The following is a 10,867-nucleotide window of genomic DNA, read 5'->3' as shown; positions in this document are numbered from 1 at the left end:
AATGGGGCATTTTTTTTTTTTTCAGTTCAGGGTTCTTCTTCCCATGATTGTAGCTTTTGTCAAGTTGGCATAAAACTAGCCACCACTCTATCCAGCTCATACTATATCTTACTTAAGATTGTGCCACATAAATAATAAGCTCAGGGACTGAAATCTTCTCACTGATCTGTTGATTGATTGATTGATGGATTGATTGATTGATTGAGACAGGCCTTAGCTTGCCTGGAACTTGCTATGCAGATCTGGTACCTTGATCTCACAGAACTCTTTTTCCCAAGTGGTAGGACTAAGATTTGCACGATCATGCCCTGCTGAATACTTTGTTTAATTCATGCTGAGGAGAAGCCCGTACTCAAAGGAAGACAGGCCACTGAATACCGAGCAGAAGTCTGGCACTCCACCCAGTGACACTGAGAGCTTTGCCTTGACTGCGTATCCTATCATCCAGCTCATGAAGCCCGAAACCACTGCAACCAGGAGCAAAACCATCCCGTACGACATGGAGAAAGCTAATTTTCATTTCTGTTGCTATGATAAGACGTTTTTAAAGAAACGCTGGGGGAGAAAGGGTTTACTTGTCTTACCGTTCCATTGATAGTCCATCACTGAGGGCATTCAAGGCAGGAACTTGAAGGTGGGCCTTCCAGTTTTGCTATTCCACACAGCATCACCTCTGCCCCAGGAACTCATTCCATAGCCAATCAAGTGCAGCAAGGACCCCGCAGGGTGTTGCTTACTGGAAGGCAGGCAGGCTAACACCAAACCAGAGCTCAGGAGCACCTGCTTTGGGCCAGGGCTGCCCACCGTGGACCTGGTCTTCCTTTACCAGTCAACCATCATGGTAACTCCCCACTGGCATGCTCACGTCAGTCTGCTGTAGGGGCAGTTCCTCAGCTGAGATTCTATTCCTAGATAACTCTTGAGCTATATCAAGTCGACAGTGAATGCTATCCAGATCAATAGCTGCATCAGCATTTCCACTATGTAGGCTCCACTTTCAACCTCTCTTTATCTAAAAGCATTTTCTCTTTAATATCCTTTACCAAAAATATGTATCTATAACTGGCTATTTTTGCTCTTCTTTTATGGCTTATTTGTATGTTTTCCTTTTTCTATTTAATTAAAAAAATTAGAAAACACCCAGGCACAGCCTTTAATATTAGCACTTGGAAAGTAGAGGCAGGCAGAACTGTGAATTCGAGGTCAGCCTGGGCTACCAAATGAGACTCTCTGCCTATAAATAAATAAACAAACAAATAAATAACATGTCAACTTTAATAGCATACTGATGTAACAGCAATGACAGCAAGCCATACAAGCCATACATAAAAGAAAAATATACTAACAGTCTTGAGACTTATATTTTCCAATAAAATTAAACCAACTTGAGATTTAAGTCTCTTGTAACAAGCACTTACAAATCACTTCCTTAAAGCCCTTTATTTCTGCTTAGTATATAGGGTCCATAGGACCTCACCCAGGTGTTTGTGCATGCTCAGAATTGTGCCAAAAGAGCTACATCAGTGACCATCAATTTTGTTTCTTTACCACCTACTCTGTACCAAAAATTACTTGAAAAGGACTCTTAGAGGGCAGATGCATAGACTGTACGTGATGGAAGGGGATTCAGTAGGAAAGCTTATAAGCGGGGCCGGGAAGCCCAATGGTGGCTGTGTGTCTGATGGACTGTTCAGTAGCTAGTCAGTCTATGAAGCTGGATGCCTGAACTATCTCATTCTGGCAGTCAAGGCCAGGAAATTTCTCAGAGTTTCTGCTGTTTTGTCCATGTTGGAAGGCCAAAGGCTGTCTCTGGAGGACGGTGGCGGCAGCAACTACCCTCATAGCAACAGGCACGCTCAGCAAGAAAACACGGGCAGGACAGATTTCTCCTCAGGTATCTTTTCATCCTAGCCACCAAGCAAAGGAGCCACCACATTAGGCCTGTTCTGATCACGGCCTCGAAGATGCATGATGGGACACTCAGAGAAGTCATCTTGCCCCACGAGGGACTGTTGCTAGAAAGAAAATCCCAACCACTCGAAGACTCAGCGCCAGGTGCTGAGGTGAAAACTTGCCAGCTCAGGGACACAGAGAAAGCACCCAGATGACTTTCCTACTCAGCTCTCATCCCTGCAGGAAAAGCCTTTTCTTCTTCTCCAAGCTGCCCTAAACACCCTCAACTCAATGTCTCTCCTTCCTGTTTACTCCATCAGCTGGCTACTTGCTCTGCCTCTTGACCTATGGTTGATTTTATTTAGTTCTTGGATTAAAGGTATGTGCAAAGGCTCAGCCATACCACAGTTAGAAACAAATTATTCCAGCTCACAGTCTCGGGAGGGACTGAAGGACTGAGAGACCAAATGGTGACTATGCTTATTAGTGAGTTGTGTAAATATGCTCTCCCCTGTGTGGGCACTGCCACAGGCCCCTTACAAGCACTTCCATGCATAAAGTTCTTACCCAACTCAGTGTTAAGTATAGGTGCCAACTGAAGAGTGAGTGACAAGGGTGGCAGAACCAGTCTAAGGACAGCCAGGCACAATCATACTTTTACCTAAGTTACAAACCCACTGAGACTAGATTTTTAAAAAATAGATTAAAGTAGCTAAACTGTTTAAGTAACAAAGGCATTCTGCATGAGGAGGGTACTCCCAGTGGTTACTAAGTAAAAATCCTAGTGCCAGGGATGGGATATCTTATTTAATTTGTTGGCCAAGGAGGCCTCCAAAGTACCACAAACCATAAAGGTCACTGACCTGCTCCTGGTTCCATGCCAGAACTAGATGGTAAGACCTTAGTGCTGAAGAACCCACAGCCACTGGTGAAGCTGGTAAGTGAGGGCTGCTGTGGCAGAAGCGTGCAAGGCTCAATCATAAATGGCCATTTATACCCCCCAACAAGGTTCAAAATCATTTAAAAAAAAAAATAACAGCCAGACAGACTGCTAACAATTTCCTCTGAATTGAAACCCTGCCTCTAAGAGGGAGGCTGGACAATTGGTGAGTAAGCCTTCCCTGGGCAGTGGTGGTGTACGCCTTTAGTCCCAGCACTTGGGAGGCAGAGGCAGGCAGATCTCTATCAGTTCGAGGCCAGCCTGGCCTACAAAGCAAGTCTGAGATAGCCAGTACTACACAAAGAAACCCTCAAAAAACAAAAACAAAGAGAAAGAAAGCTAAGCCTTAAAGGCCCGCAAGGCCTGTCTCCAAGGTGACGAAAGCAGTAACGGTGAGAGAGGAGGCTCTCCACTCAGCTGAGCTGCCTGCAAGCAGAGCTCTCCAGGGGAGTAGTCCCTGCGAGGGAGCACTCTGGCTAAAGGAGCACTTTGAAGATGCAGCTGTCAGTAAGTTGTCCATGAAGTAATCCTAATAAAGCTGTTGGTTTGCCTAGCTGGACTTTGGTGGAATCACTATTTTCTGGGTCATGTAGACATTTGCTTGTGAGTTCTTTCATGTCTCTGAAGATGACTGTTACGACTGAAGGCTTTGCCACACTCTTTGCAACCATAAGGTTTCTCTCCAGTATGGGTTGTTTCATGCCTCTGAAGATGACCATGACATATAAAGGCTTTCCCGCATTCCTTACATACAAAGGGTCTGTCTCCAGTATGAATTTTTTCATGTAACTGTAGTTTACTGTAACATCCAAAAGCTTTGCCACATTGTGTACATACAAAGGATCTATCTCCAGTATGAATTTTTTCATGTAACTCAAGGTTACTGTAACACTCAAAAGACCTGCCACACTGTTTGCATATAAAGGGTCTGTCTTCAGTATGAGTTTGCTCATGTCTCTGACGGTGACTGTTAAGTCTAAAAGCTCTACCACATTGTTTACATACATAGGGCTTCTCTCCAGTGTGAATTTTTCCATGTACTTGGAGATCACTATGGCGTCTAAAGGCTTTACCACAGTGTTTACACTCATGACGTTTTTCTCCAGTGTGAATTTTTTCATGGACCTGCAAGGCTCCAGGAAATATAAACGCTTTCCCGCATCGCTTACACTCGTAGGGTTTCTCACCAGTATGAATTCTTTCATGTAAGTGAAGGTAACTGTGGCACCTAAAGGCTTTCCCGCATTGTTTGCACTTGTATGGTTTTTTCTCAGTGTGAATTCTTTCATGTCTTCTAAGTGAACTGTAAGAACTCAGAGCTTTACCGCACTGATTGCACTCATAACATTTCCCCACAGCATGAGTTCCTCCAAGTGTGCACAGTGAGCTAATACTAGCAGGGGTCTTTTCACATTCCTTGTATTGGTATGGATTTTTCCCACCACGAGTTTCCTGATGCATTTCCAATGAATCTGGAACACCGAAATATCTTAAACATACCTCGCATTCACATGGCCCATTCACAACATGAGTTCTCATGTAGCGTTGAAAGGTTATCAGAGAATCAGAGTTACCCTGCTTGGTCACATATTTCTTGTGCTCATGTGGATTATACTGAGTGTGAGATGTGGCAAGTGCACTAGAGGATGAATGACAAGGCGCAGCCTTTCCCCACACACTGTGATCACACGGTGTTAAGCCAGCGGGGCTTTTCATGTTCATACTGGGATTTGGTTTCCAAGTCAAGTTTTCTCCATCTTGATCACCACCTTCATTCTCACAGAAGGTCTGTAACATGTAACTTCTGTAAAGAAAACATAAACCACAATAAAAAAAAAAAAGATGAACAATGTAGTAATAGCTGTTTTACTGCTGACTGCTTATTAGGTCTAAGTGATACATAGTTCCAAAAATCAGACAAAGTTTATGCCTTTGCCATGGTCATAGACTAAACAGACTGGTGTTCCACAGGCTGACTCGCACAGAGCTTTGACTGAAACAATGATAGTCATTAGTTCAAGTCCCTAGACTCTGTCCAAGTGAAATGCTCAGGTAATCATAATCAGCATGCTTACATTTTAGTACCTATTACTGTAGTTTGGTAAAAAATAGTCTAAAGAAAAAAATTCACAGCATGCCTATTTGTTTAGTTTGCTTCTTAATGTTTATTGCACATCAAAATTCCTAGAAAGACTTCCCGTCATGGTCACCACTAAAGAAGAGCAGAATTCTTCAGACTCCGTGGCCTACATAGTGAGTAGAGGAGGCCCTGAGTGAGTGAAATCCTGGGTAAATGAGGACGCCCAGATAGCTGGCCCATGGTAAATTGGCAAAGCCATTACTCACATGGTCCACACTTAAGAGGGATGGCAAATCTTTATTTGGGAGTCCGTGTTTAGGAACAATTGATCAATGTATGTGAAGCTGGCAACTGGAGCTTCCTCCCCGCCAAACTGAGACTGTCCACCCACAGAGATCTCCTACCCAGACTAGCTAACCCTCCCTGTGCCATACCTAATAAAGACGTCCAGGTTCTGGGTTGCAGCAGCACCGCTGGCAGTAGCCATTAGAGAACCCTACCTGATCCCAGCGTCATTGCATGTCTGTTCTTTCTTCATTTCCTCACCAACTCTAGCCAAGATTCCTGAACCCAAGCTACTCAGGAGTTGGAAGCCATGGGCCACAAAGTGTTAAAAAGACATAAGCAAGCTGAGGTACAGCTGGCTCCAGACACACCAAGCTCATGTGGGACACGATCAGGAGAGGTGGGGCCTTGTGTTCTATGTGTGAGGTATAGCTGGCCCCAGGCACACCAAGCTCATGTGGGACATGATCAGGAGAGGTGGGGCCTTGAGTTCTACGTGCAGCTCTTCATGGAACTGCTTGAGGTTTCCAGGGATAAGAAAGCACTCAAATTCATTATGAAGAGGGTGGGCAGACCCATTACATCATGCCAAGACAAAGCCAGAAAAGCGGAGCAACACACTAGCAGCCAGGAGGAAAGCTGAGGCAGAGAAAGCCTCTCTGCTTTCAATAACTTTTATACCTTTAAAAAAGGCCCCTTTGCTTCTACACCTCCATCTGCATTACCTTAGACTCCTCCCAGGACTTTCGTAATGGGCTTCGAGATTCCGGTCTTCCCATTTGTGTCCTAAAAGGTAGTTCCAGAAAATTTAGGATGAACTAGAAATTACTAAAACATTAGTTTCTTGTTTTGGTTTAAACTCAACCCCTGTCTGATTTATTTAACATAATTTGCCTTTTAATAGGCCAAATCCCAGAAGAGCATTGCTGTCATGGGATACTTGCTCCCTAACCCTTACCTACTGCAGCGAGGTTCCTGCAGGTCTCCTGCATCACATCTCTGTACAGACTCTTCTGGGAAGGGTCCAGCAAAGCCCACTCCTCCAGGGTGAAGTGCACAGCCACATCCTCGAAGCTCACTGAGGCCTAAACATTGCACATACTTGATTGAGCACAGATTCACTCGACTCTGTGGGATCCAAACATGTCTTCCACGGCACGGAAGTCGTACTGCAAGCACTGAGGGACGCGGAGAAGTAGCACCAGGGCGGGGCAGCTCTCATCACTGGGCTCAGGGCACAGGAGGGGCTGCTGCTCTGCCGCAGTCCTCCCCCTACAGCGCATCTCTACTACCTGTCTCAGAGTCCTCCCCCTACAGCGTATCTCTACTTCCTGTCTCAGAGTCCTCCCTCTACAGCGCATCTCTACTTCCTGTCTCAGAGTCCTCCCTCTACAGCGCATCTCTACTTCCTGTCTCAGAGTCCTCCCCATACAGTGCATCTCTACTTCCTGTCTCAGAGTCCTCCCCATACAGTGCATCTCTACTTCCTGTCTCAGAGTCCTACTCCTACAGTACATCTCTACTTCCTGTCTCAGACTCCTACTCCTACAGTACATCTCTACTTCCTGTCTCAGACTCCTACTCCTACAGTACATCTCTACTTCCTGTCTCAGAGTCCTCCCTCTACAGCGCATCTCTACTTCCTGTCTCAGAATCCTCCCCCTACAGAGCATCTCTACTTTCTGTCTCAGAATCCTCCCCCTGGTCCCTGGAACAGTGTTAATTGTTGGTATAACATTCTTGTGGAATGTATATACTTTACCCTTGTTCATTCAAATGCTGATTTCTCTCCCCCACTCTCTGGTTTCAATCTGGACATTGCATTGTGATACTTATTCTAAGCATCACCTGTCTCAACTTTGTGTAAACATGCCAAAATAAAGCAACTAGCCACAATGTTGAGCAATAGAAAGGAAGCAGGAAGAGAGGGAGGAGCCATTAGACAGGAAGGTGGGAGGCAGAGGGAGGGCAGATGAGAGCTGGGAGGACAGAGTCAAGAGCAGAGATCTTGGACGATGTGGAGAGATAGACTGGACCTAATATATCACTAAAAGCAAGTATAATGTGGGAAATCTAAATGTTAGGAAATGATGACGGCTTGGAGGTTTAGGATGGAACAACTATTGTCCAGCATTGTGATCTAGGTTTATTAAATAAATCATAGTCTCTGTGTGGTGATTTGGATATACAGCTGTTTAGGACTAACAGCAGCTTTATTAAAAGATAATAATAGTAAATTTTAACAGCTACTTACAACAGTTAACAGAGCTGACACTTGTCTGACTTTCTTGAGCATATACACAGACACACAAAAATATTAAAATGAAGACATGTTCTACAATGGAACAATAAGCAAATATAAATGTTACCTGTGCATTATGTGTGTGTGTATATATATATATGAAGATGAGAAACTATTGTTATAGAAATAGGTTCACTTCCTTGATAAGGATGAAACAGTAAAAATAAAAAGTCAAGCAAATGACTTCTCACAATGACACATGAACAAAATCACCCACTGAGATGAACATAACAAAAGGAAACATGATAGAAGGAGTCTAGGCCAGGCTTGGTGGTATACACCTTAAATACCTGCACTCGTAAGGCAGAGGCAGCCAGATCTCAAAGATCTCTGTGAATCTGAGGCCAGCCTGGTCTGGATAGCAAATTCCAGGGCAGCCGGAGCTACACAGTGAAAGAAAATCTCAAACAACTGAGTCTATTCAAACATGCCACTATTTCCCAGGACCAGAACATAAGTCAGGTTGCACACACTTCTGACTCCAGAAATCAGATGGCTGAGGGAGATCTCTAGTTCAAGTTTAGCCTGCATCTTGAAAATAAAACAAATAAAAACATTTTACTTGATTTCCACAAAGGAAATGGTTTTTTCTTTCTTTCTTTCCCTTTCTTCATCTTCCTCTTCTTCACTGTCTTCTGGGTCATTTGAGGCAGGTTTCTCTGTGTAGTCCTGGCCGTCCTGGAACTAGCTCAGTAGACCAGGCTGACCTGGAACTCAGAGATTTGCTTGCCTCAGCCTCCCGAGTGCTGGGATTAAAGGTGTGCACTTGACTTGAGGGAATGGTTCTTAACTTTACCCCTTATGGCAAAAATGTTGTATCTTGGACTCCGAAACACTTTGAGATGGTGATTTTGCTTAAAGGAGTTGAAGATGCATCACAACAAATGTTATACCAGCACCATACCTATCATTGGAGCAACCAAGATGAGGATGTGCACACCAAGGGCAAGGAGTAAAATATACAAACCCAATCACACCTCTATACACACATGATAAAATACTTGAAAATGTAACCGGAAAAGCATCCACATATCATCCAAAAAGTTAATACATGAGTCTAAATACAACAGTAAACATAAGAGCTGTAGTTTGAAAACTACAAAACTTGTTTTAAAATAAAATCTGATTTTTTTCTTTTTAAAAAGCATTCCTTTCTGTGTGCATGTGTGGTTCTGCATTTGCCGTGGTGCACGTACAAGGTGAAGGTGCAAGAGGTCAAAGAAACATTGTGACTCTTGATTCTCTTCTCCCAGGTCTTAAGGGTTGGCAGCAAGAGTCCCCACCCACTCAGGGATTCTGCTGGACCAATCATTTAATTATTTGTTTTTTCTTTCTTCTGAGAACAGTTCTCACTCTGTAATCTGGACTTGCCTGGAACTCACCAGATAGGCCTGGCTGACCTAGAACTCAGAGATCTACCAACTTCCAGAATGTTGGGATGAAAGGTGAGAGCCAACATGTTCAGCAAGTTTAAGCAAAACAAAAACCATCCTCTTACTTACAGTCCGTAGCCTAACAGTAAGATAAGATCAACTTAATCATCCCATGGGTCGGGGAAGAACTTCAGGTATGGTTAAAGGTCATTTGCTGAAAGCTAAGGTCTCATTAGCATAGGGTGGGATACTTCCAGGAATCTCCAGGTGCTTGCAGAACAGGTTCTCCTGGGAGGAAGGGAGCTGAATCTCCCCCCCCCCCGCCCCCGGCTCCCCGGACTAGGAGCTATTCCTCAGGTAGAGGATGTGGGGAACAGTGCTCCCCCCGGTCAGGCAGAGAAGAGGGAACCCTGCCGGCAAAGGGAGTCATTTTTGCCCCGAGCTCAGGAGCTATCTGGTAACGTCAGACTTGGACCTTAACAGCAGGGTCAACACAGGACCTCAACAGTGAGCGTGGAAGGAGAGCACTCATTTCATAAAGTTGTCCTGTGATCTCACACCTGTCTCACAGCACATACACATCAATGAATAAATTAGGTGAGGGAGCGAAAGCGGCCAGCAGCGCACTGCAGGGCGGAGGGGCAGCCGCAAGGGTCCCCAGCTGCGTACACCCCTGAGTCCCGCTCCACCTTTCTCCTCCCTTGTCCGACCCTGGGGGACCCTCTCCTCGAGCAGCTGGGCTTGCTCTGAAGCCCACACGCAGCATTCCCAATGGGTGCGAGGTTAGATGCAAGCTGTCACCCTCCACACTCAGAAGGGGCGAGGGGTCGGCCGGCGTGCCCAGGGAGGCGCCCCAGGGCCCGGCGCCCCCGCCCGCAGGGCGTCCCGGGCTCCCCCGCACACTGTCCTCCCCTCGGCAGTCAGCGTGGCCCCCTCCGAGCAGCCACCAGCCCTCCCGTCGCCTGCCTCCGGCTCGCGACTCTGCCTTTTTAAACTCTCAGCTTTGCACCAAGCCGAACTTTGCAGGACGCCGGTGCCACCCCTCCCCCACCACCCGGCTTCCCGGGCTCAGCCTGCGGCTCCTCCGCGTCTGGGGACAGCGGCCCCGGGCTCACCATGGCGCGGCTGCCCAGCTCGCCCGCGCTCCTCACCGCACCCGGCGCCGGGGCCACTGCCAGGGGCTGCGCGCCCGCCGCGCCTCCCTCTGCTGCACCGCCCAGCGCCCGGCGGGACGCCTGGAGGAGCCCGCCTCCCACCGCCCCTCGTCGCTCCTGATTGGACGGTTTGTCTGGAGGCCCTGATTGGCTAGGGTCGCACAACGCGAGTGACAGGCGGAGTAACAAGTGGAGCCTTTAGCTGGAGCCCCTCTGAATTGAGGTCAGCAGCACAGCCCCTTCCTTCCAGCACTGGTTTCCGCCCCAGAAGACCTCACCCAACTCAGGAGAGATTTGCACAAAAGCCAAACCTGCTGGAGCCGTGCGCGGTACTTCAGTCTTTGGTGATCTCAAAGCTTAGTTCCTATTTGTCTTGGGTGGCTGGTGACCACAGTCCATTTGCCAACTCAGTGTCCAGTGCAGTGGTTTCTTGCCTCAGACGTAGAATTAGTATTGGTCTGATATGCTCCATGTAGCCGGAATTTTACTCAGGCAAGCCAAAGATTTTGTTAGAGCATGGATTGCCTAGCTGGGCTTGGTGGTGCACGTCTTAATACCGGCGCTCACTTATAAAGCGCACAGCCATATCTCTGTGAGTTCTAGGCCAGCCTGGTTTGTTAGCGGCCAGAACACACAGGCTCCCCTGCAGCAATTTCCCTGGGGCAGGATTAATAAGAAGCTGTCTGTGCTGTGATTTTACAACTCTTAATTTATAATCTGCCCTGTACCTGGTTTTCTGTGCTTATCTTCACAGCTGGAAATAAGATAATAACAAATTCCAAGAGACTGGAGAACAAGTAAGCAGTTTTAAATATTCGATTCTGAAGAACCATATGGAAG

The 10,867-nt window shown here is 46.4% G+C and overlaps 1 protein-coding gene across 1 annotated transcript; it reads right to left on the bottom strand.

The window, feature by feature from the left end:
• Window positions 1-1,257: 1,257 nt before the first annotated feature.
• On the bottom strand, window positions 1,258-10,094 carry LOC110566376 (zinc finger protein 20-like). The gene is made up of 4 exons (XM_021664224.2): window positions 9,989-10,094; window positions 6,157-6,283; window positions 5,924-5,984; window positions 1,258-4,637 (listed from the first exon to the last, which is right to left on the bottom strand). Exons 1-4 carry the CDS (start codon window positions 9,989-9,991, stop codon window positions 3,419-3,421), a joined length of 1,410 nt encoding a protein of 469 aa, XP_021519899.1. The 5' UTR covers window positions 9,992-10,094; the 3' UTR covers window positions 1,258-3,418.
• Window positions 10,095-10,867: the final 773 nt, after the last annotated feature.

This window comes from Meriones unguiculatus, chromosome 4 (genome assembly GCF_030254825.1).
Source record: "Meriones unguiculatus strain TT.TT164.6M chromosome 4, Bangor_MerUng_6.1, whole genome shotgun sequence".
NCBI lineage: Eukaryota > Metazoa > Chordata > Mammalia > Rodentia > Muridae > Meriones > Meriones unguiculatus.
This window is presented reverse-complemented; position numbering and strand designations above follow the sequence as displayed.